The sequence below is a fragment of the Salarias fasciatus genome, chromosome 1 (genome assembly GCF_902148845.1).
Source record: "Salarias fasciatus chromosome 1, fSalaFa1.1, whole genome shotgun sequence".
NCBI classification, from domain to species: Eukaryota; Metazoa; Chordata; class Actinopteri; order Blenniiformes; family Blenniidae; genus Salarias; species Salarias fasciatus.
In genome coordinates this window covers 13943223-13956192 of record NC_043745.1, presented here as the reverse complement: position 1 = coordinate 13956192, position 12970 = coordinate 13943223, and the positions used below count along the sequence as shown (strand labels likewise).

The 12970-nt window shown below is 40.9% G+C and overlaps 2 protein-coding genes across 7 annotated transcripts in view; one reads left to right on the top strand and one right to left on the bottom strand.

The window, feature by feature from the left end:
* Positions 1-5684, bottom strand: part of cd276 (CD276 molecule) — a 79583-nt gene extending 73899 nt beyond the window's left edge. For 2 of the 3 annotated variants that reach the window (XM_030098973.1, XM_030098980.1), the window contains exon 1: positions 5410-5684. The gene's annotated coding sequence lies outside the window, so the exon portion shown is untranslated. The remainder of the gene's footprint in view (positions 1-5409) is intronic. The other variant, XM_030098986.1, reaches the window with a different exon arrangement.
* A 3537-nt stretch (positions 5685-9221) lies between these two features.
* ubl7b (ubiquitin-like 7b (bone marrow stromal cell-derived)) lies at positions 9222-12730 on the top strand. 4 transcript variants are annotated; one of them, XM_030098517.1, is made up of 11 exons: positions 9222-9269; positions 9644-9827; positions 9923-10042; positions 10124-10209; positions 10877-10961; positions 11037-11094; positions 11190-11323; positions 11658-11707; positions 11800-11976; positions 12098-12211; positions 12348-12730. In XM_030098517.1, exons 2-11 carry the CDS (start codon positions 9653-9655, stop codon positions 12486-12488), a joined length of 1140 nt encoding a protein of 379 aa, XP_029954377.1. In that variant the 5' UTR covers positions 9222-9269; positions 9644-9652; the 3' UTR covers positions 12489-12730. The 4 variants fall into 4 exon arrangements, with proteins under 4 accessions (XP_029954377.1, XP_029954385.1, XP_029954369.1 ...); XM_030098525.1 differs by having other exon boundaries at positions 9251-9269; positions 9647-9827; XM_030098509.1 differs by lacking the exon at positions 9222-9269 and adding an exon at positions 9280-9452.
* The last annotated feature ends 240 nt before the right edge of the window (positions 12731-12970 follow it).

Sequence of the window (12970 nt, the reverse complement as noted above, 5' to 3'; positions counted from 1 at the left end):
CGTTAAAAGCTAGTAAAAGCATATTTGAGGTTTTAAAACAACAAAAAATGGTTTAATCTCCATCAACTGGGCATCCAGTGCAAGGAAAGATAAACAAAATCAAAAAGAACATTTTTTTTTCCAAAGCAATAACACAATTATTGATGGATATTAACAGCATTGGAATTTGTGTGGATCCACTGTATAAGAACTGCATGAGATGTTTTCGTGAGTTGTACTCTGACTTTCCTCATGGACTTTTTCAACCTTTCCTCTAAATCAAAAGGAGAAAAAAAAACTAACTTTGTGGAGTTTACGAACAATAAATAACAGAATTACCCGAAAAAAAGGCTCCTCTGCTGACCTTCTGCAAAGAAAATTATCATCCTTCTGTAACCTAAAGCTGCAAATCAGATTTATTTTCAGTTAAAATGGTTTTGCTCTCTAGTTAGTGATAAACTCTTCAGGTCAGAATGTCATAATAAATTGAGATATTTAAAATTTATTAGTGACTGATTTATTATATTGAATTGTAGCTTTTGAAAAGAGTTCAGGCATATAGTCAAAACTGCCATGTGAAGAGTTATTTATAACAGAGATTAAATTAGTGCATAAAATAAACAAGAACCTGTGCAGAGTACCAACAAAACCTTTTTCAACTGGGTCAAGTCGATGTTACAGTCTTATTGTGAACAAACATTCACAGAAATATATATAAATAGAATTGTTTTCTGATTTCGCTCAATAACTGTGTATGGTAGATTAAAAAACATTGTACTTTATGCCTCTATCTGTCAGCAGGTCATCACAAACTGGAAAGCATAAAAATATCTGGGATATTATTTCCACTACAGACTTGATGCGTTCTGAAATTACATGGTGAATATAGGTGTTTATATCTGCATCACAAAACCTGCTTACAAGATTTAGTATATCCAATTGGGGAAAAAAACACCAATATTATGAGTTATAAAACATTCTTAACTAACACTAAATACCCTGATTAGTCAAAGAGAATTACCTTAACATGATAGAGACACTGTTTTCATGCTGGTATAAAAGAAGTGAGGAATGTGCAAGAATTAGAAATAGAAAGATTATATGAAACAAAGATGTGAAAAGAGGATGAGTTTGTAAGCTACAACACACCAACAGTCACTGAAACATTTACACAATTTTTTGGCACGTAAAGGAAAAGGATCGACAGGATCGTGTTTCCTTTATCAATGTGCAACATGCAATCACGTCTGCATCCTCAAACCAGACAAGAAATAGGTCTTGACCTTTTCACATTTCTAATTACTCCCAGAAGAATTGGTGGTTTCATGGTGACTACAGGGCGGTTTCACAACTTCAGTGAGCAAGGCTTAATTTAAAGGTGGTGGCTGGATGCTGGGAAACACCCAAGCCCTGAAGAAAAAAAGAATGAGACTTTGTTGTTGAATGTGTTCACAAATCTAAAACATCAGCAAAGCCTGTTCTAATATACTTTTGATCAGGAGAATCACAGAGAATGAACCCGAGAACAGCAGCTGATGGAGCCGCGATGTTGTGCTGCTGTGATTCATTTCAGTATTGTAGCTCCACCTCATGGCTTAACCAAAACTTTTTCCATCAGGCTTCGTTTATGGCCTCTGCAGAGAGGATGTGGGCAGCTTCAGCACACAGTTTCCATAACAGCCCAGCTCCACCGGTAAGGGAAAACAACACAACACGTTGATAAAATGTGAGCCACCGTACACACCCATCCTCAGAGGGGATGACTGCGTGAGACCTGCTTTGCAGAGATTTTCAAAATGGGGATGAAGATGAGACACATACCAGGACAATGCTTTAACACAGGGCAGGATTTTCCTAAATATATTCCCCAGGATCGCACAAGCTGAACCTGCCAGCACAGCAAACCACAGTCTGACTCAGTCTGGGCTGTCCAGACACCAGGAAGCCATCAAAGGAGGGTTTTTTTTTTTTTTTTTTTTTTACTGAATGACTCAAGTATTTCACCAAGCCTTTGCCAGCATGTGTGCACTTTCCTTCCTTTCATTTTACCATCCAGATCTTACGACTTAGTTCAGACGCAGCATGAAAAAAAAAAGCTGACTAAACTCACAGGTCATAACCTTAAAAGAAAAGGGTAATGCATTCAAACAGACGCAAAAACATCTTTGCAGGGGTTTTCGTGTGCTAGTTTAAATAAATTATTTATGTTTTATTCATTTTGCATATTTGCCTTATCCAACAGCTTAGGGACACAGAATGACCAGATTAGGCCAGATTCCTGATGTCCCACAAGATGAAGCTTTATATGCCAAAAAAAAAAAAAAAAAAGTCCATAACAGACTTTTCAAATGCTTGAAAAGGGAAATATGATAACTTCAACTAGCTTGTTTCATGGTTTTAATCATCAAATACGTTTTCAACTAGGGAAACGCGTTTCTCCATTTTCACAGACAATAAGAATCGATCTCAATTCCCAGTTAACTCATCAAGAGAAACAGAAAACTGTCATTGCGTTTTGGGTGTCTGTTCACATGACAACGGTGTCTGAGCCACTAAGAACACAACTTTTAATTAGAAAACACTTTTTAAAAAACTTGGACCTTTTAAAAAACACCCTGACTCTTTCTCCATTGAAACGTTGTAAAATGCAACTTTTCTGAAACGCTGCTCCTGAGCACCACGGCCGTAGTAAATAGTTCTCCAGCACATGTAAGAGTAGATGGACAATAAAAACAAGGGCGCCTTCCCGAGTGCTGTGGTGTTATTCTTCTGGAAATTTTAGAGTAGTATTAGAGAGTCACCCGTAATGTCAATCCAACTCCACTACTAACGTCTGCCACTGTTAATGTTCATAGCACATTTTTGTCTGTGTGCATGAATCCGTGGTTACATTATTTCAACAAATAATGTAAAAATAATGCATTTTCACTTGAAACTGAAAAGTGCAAACAGAGCCTACTGTAAATGTGGGCACTTGCTGGATAAATGCTACCAACAACCTGCTCAGGTTGAGCCAGGAAGGACATCCAGAGTAACACTTGGACCAGATTAAATATGCAGCTCACATTATCTGTTGTGTTGCCAGTGAATGGGAGAAGCCAAAACGCACTGTCTCCATTTCCAATGAAAGTCCCCTTAAAAAAAAAAAAAAAAAAAAAAAAAAAAAGTGAGTGTCTCTGACAGATGGCTTTAGGGTCAGAAAATCTTGAGGGTTTTTTTTTTTCAGCGATTGGTCATCAACTTGTGAGTCATAATCACCGGTGTATTTCATTTTGACTGCAAGAAAAGACAATTAACTGTCCTACTGAGGCCAGAGAAAGAGAAATTATTCTTAATGTATCACAGAACATTAAAATTTACAGTTCCGTCATGATGATCGCACCATCACTCTCCTTCAACAAACCTCATCACGCAGTGGTTCTCTAATAGTTTGTCTTTTCCCCGATAGCGCTGCCGCTCGAGTCCACTTCCTTCCAAACTGTTAATGTAATGAATCTGACTGCCCTTCTGGACGCAAATGTCTCACTGGCATATGGCTGGCACCGTTGCCGAGCTCCTCAGACCATTTGGAAGCACTCACCCCTCGGTGATGGGGACATTTCTAACTTGAGGGACGCCGGCTGCATTGAGAGAGGAAAAAAACAAAAAAAATTGAGCCCTTCAAATCCACACTGCAGCAGGGGCTTGAATTTACTCCCTCATCCCTCTCAGGGATGACTGGATTCATCTCGGCAAAGTCGTGTCGTACATTACTCAGTCAAATTAAACGTTAGTTCATTAAACTGTGAAAAAGAGCTTCATAAACTTCAAGAGCACTTTAGAGCTGAAAAGCCGCATAAAAGTTTAACTTTTAATCAAACTACATAAAATCTAATTCACATTTCTCACTGTTGGGCCCAACACTATGCCACGATATAAAGACTACGGCGTATTGGTGTGCATATTTTTATCTCAAGGATAATTAACTGGCAGCGCAGCGACAGCAGGGAGGTGACCGTGTCTTCACAAGCAGGGAAATAAAGTGTATGATCAGTACACATTGTGACAGAAACAACCACATCCTGTTCAAGCCTCCGGGACAAATTTAGAGTGACCTTTCCAATATTGAAGATGCATGTGCAATTACAGAGATGATATAACAGCAAGTGCTGTCTGCTGTCATAATCACCTATAGCAAGGAAAAATACAGAAATGGCAGAGCGCCTTGTATAGTGTCAAATGATATGATAATCTCTCTCCGAGATGCTGGTGATCATTCCCAATGAAAGTTGTCAGAGCGGATAATGCTAACTTCTTTAACATCCCCACTGGAAGATACACTTTTCTGTAAAGCACAGTAGATAAGTGCAGATGATGAGTGGCAACATCCACACTCCCATCCTCATCCAGCTTCAGTTGAGAAATCTTAAAAAAATATTAGACCCTGTCATGACTCCCAGTTGTTGAATGTAGTATATTGATGTGGATGTACATGGACTGGAGAATCCACAGTAGACTGAGTGTAGTGAAGCAGAACTGAAACTATGTGGGTTCTGGAAACCACCATGAGCAGAGATTACACTTAATCCAGGAACATAAAAACATGGAAAAAGTACTGAGAAAGTAGTGGAGTCATGTAAATATGAAGACAACACTTCAATGGGGACAACTAATTCTCTCTGGCTTTAAGTGATGATGATCAATGGATAATGTTCAAATATTGTACGAGAATGAAATTCAAACCCAACACTAACTTTAATATAGAGTGCAGCACAACACATGTTTCTTTCATTTTACAATCAAGGACAAGATAGTTTACTCCTGGTTTCATAAATGGCCTTTGACTGCTTTCACTTTGGGATTTTTTTCACCATAAGATACCAAAATAAAGGATGCTGTTGTACTTTTCCCACTTGGGATTCTGTTGGATATCTTACAAATAGCCTTGAAGAAAAATAAAAAAGTGGACATCCAAACAGAGAGTATTGATTCAGCCAATAAAAGCAAGACATCTAAGGAGTTTATTCCACTCAGTAGTTTGCATACTTAATTCCAAAAAGTCATTTTGAGCCCCCTCCTGTTTCAGCTTCCAGATGCAGTACCGAGCTGGATCACATGGTGGCGCAGCCACATTCATTCATTAACGTTAGCTTATTAGCTTCATCTTTAAAGTACAGCATGTTGTGCAGCTTTTCCGCCTGTCCCGTTGTGTCAGAAGTACAAATAAAAGTATCAGCGGTAGTTTTATAGCCAGAGAGCCGAGGCTAACGGAGCTAGCTCCAGCGGGTCCGCAGGGTTCCTCCTCCGCTGCTCCCCCAGCTGTTGCTCCGATTTGGAAATAACTCAACTTTATGCTCATATTTATTATCTTTTTTTTTTCTTTTAGTAGAACAAAAACAGTAAACTGTTTGCATGCTCAGACTCTCTCTAACATGACTGTTTAATGCTTACCATGTTAGGAGAAGAAAGTTAAAAAAAAGAAAACGGACCCTCAGCCCGTCCAGCGGTGACTCTCTTTCTTCTGTCCGATGAAGGCGACGCTATTTCCCGGAGCGGTTCATTCTCCTCCTCCGGGGAAACAAGACGTAAAAACCGGAATGGAAACACCGTCGGGACTGCGGGTGGATGTGTGGGGTGTTTTCTTTCAGTGTTTGGGTCTGTTCCATTGATCGGGGACGGCTTTCTTCTTCACAGAAACCACTCCTTGCTGCTTTGTCCGGTGCTGATGTCACGGAGCTCCCCCCGGCTGCCGTTAACCGTTTAGCGGAGCACCGAGCTCCCTTCACCGGGAAGTCCCCGGTCTCCGTCTCCCCTCCACTTCATCCACACACACACAGTTTTCAAATAACACTGCTGTGATTTGAGCAAGATGGAAAGTACTTTAATTTTACTTCTACAAAACACACACTATAACAGATGATAAACAAAAGATAATTAAATATTAAATCAAAAAATGTAAGTTGTTTAAATATGAAAAAAGTATTCATTATTTCAGGAGTATGCTCAGAAAAACTACAATAACACTCATCAACAGCAAAATAAAAAGAAAAAAAAGCCACATAAGTTAACATCCATTCATTTCCTGTAAAGGCTCAATAAAGTTATCTTCTATCTTCTCTTACTGCTTTATCCACTGCAGAGTTGCAGGGTTCCTCGCATGTGCAGAGAAAACATACCAACTCCACACAGAAAGGTCTGGACTCATACCAAAGGACTTATCACGATGATGCCAGAGTGCTCTCTACTACTGTGCCATTGTGCAGTCAGGGTAAAAGTCCATTCATCCATTTTCTGTACTGCCTTATCCTGTGCTTCATCTCAGGTTGCTGGACCCAATCCCATAGGCGAGAACAGGGTCCAGCCTGGACCGGAGAGGTCATCACAGGGCAAACACGACAACCTGAGGTCACCATTTAACCTTGCATGCATGTTTTTGGACTGTGGGAGCAAACCAGAGGACTCGGAAGGATACAAAGCAATCCCAACCACAATAAAAACGAAACACAATATGTGACCATTTATTTCTTGTGTGTCACCCAAATCCACAGGGAAAACATGCAAAGTCCACACAAAAAGGTCCCAGCTGGTATGGTATGTTCATGACATGTTCATGTTGACTGGATGTTAGAAATCATCCTCTTCCCTGATTTAAAACACAACCAAATGCAATCAAACTGGTAACTTCCTGGTTGGGAAGTTTGGAAAAGCTCCCAGGAGTAGATCTGATTTCTCCAAACATGGCAGTGGACTTTGTGAAGTTCAGAAATGTACACACAGCATTCATAAATAAGTTATTCTTAGTTTATTTATGTTTATAGGCATAAAAAGATAACATCTAACTGTGAGGCTTTGTTGCAATAGTAATAAAGATTGTTATAAATCTGGAAAGTAGATAAAGTACAACAAATCTGCATGAAAATGAAAATAAATTGTTTCATTTAAGCTATTTTTCAGTCCCCTAGATGTAGATGTAAATGGTCGAAGCTTGCCTGTCTGTTTTCTGTGTCTGGACAGCAGGGATAGAGCAGTACTGCAGCAGGTGTTGTTAGCTTAGGTCATGTGAACAAGGAATGGGGGCTTTCCCATCCAGTAACACTCCAATTTCCCAGCTACTTGAATGCAGCATGAGCAGGGATTTTGTGTTTTTTCTTGATCAGTTTAGCAGCAAATTAATTTCATGAACCAAAAAAAAAAAAAAGATGCATAGGCTATGAAGATTTAATGTCCTGTGCAGTTACCCTGCTATAAAACTACTGACCCTGCTCTTCAGTCAACAGCACCCAGTGGTTCCTGTTCATTCCGAAAAAGGGTGTAACTTTGCCTCGTGTGTGCAGCCATGCACAAACTGAGCTAAAGTTTGAATCATTAAAGCAGTTTGTGTGGTGTTGTGTCACACATCTTGTCACCTTTCCCTTCCTCAGAAGAAAGTGCTACACCTGGGACAGAGGTGTCCAACCGTAGTTGTCGGGTTCCACAGTTCTGCATACTTTCACTGTTTACCTGCTCCAAAACACATGACTCAAGTGGGTTTGTCACCATGAATCTTTGCTCAACACTGCATGGTGTGTAAAGATTCACCTGACAGCAAGTATATCCTGTTTGTATGTTCTTGCATTTGAGTTTCATTGGTGACTTGAGGCTTGACTTAGACACAGGTGACCGTCTGTTTTTTTTCTGTAATGGTGATCTGTCCCGGGCTACTGGAATAATTTGGATAAAGCATTTCACGGGATGGATGAATATAATGCTTACTGTTATCAAATCCATTCCACTCACCACTGGACATCCACTCATTGCAGTCTTATTTTTAAAGTAGAAATGTTTACATTATTTGAGCAATATTTATTGGATTGAATATTCAATACATAGGGTTTTTTTTTTTTTTTTTACTTGTTTGTTTTTTTCATTATGGAGGTTCACTTAAATTGATCTACTCACTATGTTTTCGAAACATGCTTTTCAGAAGAAATAATATTCATTGAACAGCTGCATTGGGAGTCACTGGGCCAATGGTACTCAAACAGTAAATCACATTTTAAGAAGATGAATAAAGCTCTCTGGGAAAATACTAATGGAGCTTTTCTTATTTAATGAAATATGCTCCAAACCATAAATTTCCCTCTCCAGGCATATGCCGTTGTAAAGTATTGATGAAATTAAGAAAAACCGATGATTGAACCCCTGTCTCTCCTCCACCACCAGAGTCAGTCACTGTTAAACACCTCACTACAGTTGCTCTGCATCCAGATGTATACTGAGACCTACTTGTGGTTTTTGGTGGACCTAATAAGCTTTTTTTCATGTGTTAAAGTCGTACACCTTAAACTGGAATTGAACCCCGGCCATCTTTCAGATGGTAAATGTATGGACCCATGTTGGGCTTTTCTTGTTTGTTTTCTTTGTACGCTTGAATGTGGATTTAATCTTATTTCAAACAACCTTTTTTTTTTTTTTTTTTTTTTTGTTTTTTGTTTTTTTTACTGGAGTCTCACATATTAGACATATTAGAACCTATTACATGTTTTTTCCCCCTGTCTTTGTCGGCTTGAGAGAAAAAAGAAACAAATGAAAAACAGAGAAAATACTAAGAAAATGTATTAGGAATTTCAAAACAAGGTGTTGTGGTTGGAGTTAAACTGTCCAATAGACAGAAAATATAAGATGGAACTACTCAGAATACACGAGGGAGGGAGGAAGTCACAGCAGGACAAGTATCTAGTGTATTAAAAAAAAAAAACTTAATTGACACATATTCTCACACCAAGACAAACCACTGGTGTTTCTCAGTATTCAGGTAACTCACTTGCTCAGTCTTTTGCCGAATGGTTGAAATCCAGGATAAGAATAGTCTATAAATGCAGACTGTAAAATGACTGTCTGAATTCACGTTTAGTTCAGTAAACAGTAAAATATCATTTGGTGAAGTGGCAGGGTCCAACATAAAGAAAAGGGGATGTTTTTTCAAAACAAACATAATCTTTTCAGGGAAGAATATGAGAATTTTTCCTCAATCTTTTGTGTTTCATAAATACCGGTACTCACATATTGTAGTTGTTGAAAGACAACATCAGAAGGAAAACAGACAGATGTAAAAAATATCACCTCAAAATATCATTGTTTTGACCGACAATAATGTCAAGTGAAAAATATAAACTGGCCTGCCATGTGTTCAACAACTGCTGCAGGACAACCTACTCTGGAAACACAGTAACGGGACTCGAATATGAAAAGTCCTACTCTGTGGCGGCGCAGGTGAATGCAGCGCAGACCACGTGACTGAAACCAGGAAGCGATTCGAGCGTAAACAAAGGGTGAGTGTGCACTTCTTTTATCAAGGCTGCAGCTTTCTCTGCCTGAAATGAATTGTATCCGATTCATGTTATGAAGGATTTCGGTTTGAAAACCCCTAAAAGACCGAATTCACCCGTTTGATACAGACGATTTTACGTTCTTTATTTCGCTTACGCCAACCAGCTAACTTCGGGGGTGAGATGGTGCGTTGGCATTTTCATCGAAAAAAAAACGTTGTGAAGAAGGAAAGACAAGAATTACAGAACGCTTTTTGTTCATCATGGAAGCATGATCGTATGATACATGTTGTGTTTGTGTCGCGTGTAATACCTGGACGGAAACACTACTGCGTAGCTGTCATTGATTGCTAAGTCTGTGTACTGTTTCGTTTTAGCAGGTAGACATGACCTCCTCAGACTGGCGCCTGTGCTTGAAGCTGGTGGACCAGCCCAAGTCCACCTTCCATTTCCCAGAGATGATGCCGGGTGATGTTCCCCCCGGGGGATACAGAGTCGCCACCTTAAAACAGCTTGTAGCAGCTCAGCTCCCTGACTCGATCCCTGATCCTGAACTAATAGGTTTGTGTCTGCTGTCGCATCGCATAGACAGTCAACAGCCCAATTCTGTAACCATTCTTCAGGATTAAGTGTTTGTGTGTTGATGTGTTCACCAGAGCTGGTTCATTGCGGACGGAGACTCAAGGATGACCTGACACTGGATGCCTGCGGCATTCAACCAGGATCCACTCTGCACATCCTGAAGAAGACCTGGCCCGAGCCGGAGAGCAGTCCAGGTATACCCGTGTTTCACTGAAGGAATGATGCTGGATGCAGGATTAGAATCTGAAGCTGTGTGTTCATTTTCTTTATTTCAGAGCCTGTAAACAGAGCAACAGCTGCCAGGGAGTTCAGGTTATTTAATGCTGCCCTCCATTCTCTTAACTCTGCATACAGAGACTCGGTGAGTAAACTATCAAATAGGCATTATTTGATCTAATGTTTTTTTATTATTATTATTATTATTATTATTATTATTATTAATTTTATACGTGACTCGTCCCATTGGTTAGGAAAAAAAAAAGCAAAGAAAGCTAAAAACTTAACATTTGTGATTATGGTTGGGAATATCACCCAAAATTCATAACTCAATGTTTTTGGTCAAAATGACAATAAAGTATATAAACTAATCACCAGCTGTACAAACTAAACATGTGAATTCTCCAGAAAAATGATGAAAAATAGTGGCATGAAGCAGGCGCAGCCATAGTTCTCTTCAGTTATGGCAGATTTTCACTCAGATATGCCTATTTAATGGTGGAAAAAAATCCAAATGGCCACATTATTCTTTTCATGTCATTGCTTTTTCTTTATAAAGTCTATAAATGTATGTGATCATGTGGGGGAGTCGTGGGAAAACAAAGTTAATACAGGTGACTTCCAGTTGATATGCAGCACTTTGGTCAACTATTGTTGCATTATGAATAAATGTGACTGCATTTAATTCTTTAAAATCCTTTAGGTATTACATTACATCTAATTTTGGTACATTTCTATCACCTTTTTGTCACAGGAAACACTGTTTCCTCAGCTTCTGTCTTTACATTTGCTGTCTTTTCTTCACTTTCTAGGTTTATAAAATGCTGACAAATAAGGAGTCTCTGGATCAGATCATTGTTGCCACACCAGGCCTCAGATCGGACCCAGTCGCCCTCGGTAAGACAAGTGTGAAATACTTCTTTATGCCATCACAGTGCAAAATGCAGTAACTTTTGCCTTTAAAACCTCCAGGTGTGCTTCAAGATAAAGATCTGTTTGTGCAGTTCACAGACCCAAACATGCTGGATGTGTGAGTGCAGCTCCTCTTTGTATCACAGCTCTTTCGAGAGTGAAGAAAATGATCATTTCGATTCTTCAATCTCTGCCTCCTCGTCTCTCTCACAGATTAATCAGCTCTCATCCGGCCCTCGTCAACGCCATCATCCTGGTCCTGCACTCGGTGGCCGGCAGCATGCCCGCTCAGTCCAGCGCCAGCTCGTCACGCAACGTCTCCACCAGTTCTTACGGCGACATGCCAGGTGCGCAAGGAATGTGGTTCGCTAAAAGTAGGCAGAGTTTAGAGAAGGGTCTTCTTCTTCTTTTTAGAGTTTTACGGCGGTTGGCAACCAACTTAGGAGCATTACCGCCACTAGAGAAGGGTCTATTAGGAATTATCTCACTGCATTTTGCTCTTATCAGCCAGCAGGAGTGTTGCTTTTTATTTATTTTCATTATTTTTGTGCTCATCCTTTCTTAATCTCACTTTTTTTTTTTCAATTTTTTTTTCAATTTTTTTATTTTATGAGAACTCAGTGGTTTTTATTTTCCCATTGGGGACAAACTAAATAATTGAGTTGAATGTTTTTCTGACAGGGGGCTTTATGTTTGAGGGAATGTCTGACGACGAAGATGAATTCCAGTCTGTAAGTCAGCGCTCGACCTCAGCTATAAGCCATCAGCATGCTGCCGGTGGGTGTGGTGTTCATGTGTGTGTGTGTGAATGTGTGTGTGACAGGGGAGCCCAGCAGGTCCCTCCAGCAGAGGTGGCGTCGCAGCAGGAATGCGACCCGTATCTCTGAGCCACAGCGGGGCGACGGGCCCCCGGCCGATAACGCAGAGCGAGCTGGCGACCGCCCTGGCTCTCGCCAGCACCCCCGACAGCAGCGCCGTCACGCCAACGACGGCGAGCCAGGTGAGGCACGCGGCTCCACATTAGAGACGCCTTTGAATAGCATAAGACCCCCGCTGCCGAGTCTGGCTGCATTACCGCTCTCTTTTGTGTCGCCGTTTCTTTCATTCCGTCCCTGATTAAGGCGGACCCCTCCAGCGGCGTGGCCCCCATGCCAGCAGGGACCCCAGTCAGTAACGATCTCTTCAGCCAGGCGCTGCAGCAGGCTCTGCAAGCCACCAACATGTCGGCTCTACAGGTGAGCTCAGTATAACGCCTTCTCCAGTCACAGAGGGAATTTTACTATTCTGAACAGGCTCTTTGAGCCCGGTAGGGTGTCGGCGGGGAGGGGACTCTGCGAATCAAAGACTCGGAGCGTGTTTCTGTGTTGGCAGGGCCGCTGGCAGTCCCAGATGCAGCAGCTGAGGGACATGGGGATCCAGGACGAGGAGCTGATGCTGAGGGCGCTGCAGGCCACGGACGGAGACATCCAGGCTGCCCTGGAGCTCATATTCGCCGGAGGCCCAGGACTCTGAGCCCGGACCCCGGCAGACAAAAGGCTTTTGTGGAGGAGAGGGCAGAAAGAGAAGGCTGGTCACCCTGCTGCAGAGAAATGATAAGCAAATTATGACCCGCGGTATTCAAAGCTCGTATTGTTTACATTTACTTGTAAATATAAAAATGGAACAATATGAGCTGCGCTCCAAAGGTGGTGACAAGCTGTAGCTCCTTCTTGACAATGTGATAAAACTTGTAATAAATTTGAAGGATGTCAACCAAGATTCTTTTGTTTCTGGGCAGATTTCATATTCATGGTTTGTGTGCTCTTGAATTATCCTTTCAAATCACAGAGATCCAGAACCCGTAAGTCACAGTTCCTTCCAGTTCATCTGTTGGGATCCTGAGCTGTTGTCACTAAATGTAGAGTTTTATTTAACTTAACGGTTGTTTTTATGAAGAATTGTTTTAAACTGGGTGATATCCATTATTTTTCTTTAGCCAGCTCCCACTGAAATGT

Excerpts from the sequence above, each read along its gene's own strand:
- ubl7b (XM_030098502.1), top strand. Across the intron at positions 10,962-11,036 it reads ATCGGACCCAGTCGCCCTCG|GTGTGCTTCAAGATAAAGAT; the intron begins GTAAGACAAGTG and ends TAAAACCTCCAG. Across the intron at positions 11,977-12,097 it reads CGCCAACGACGGCGAGCCAG|GCGGACCCCTCCAGCGGCGT; the intron begins GTGAGGCACGCG and ends TCCCTGATTAAG.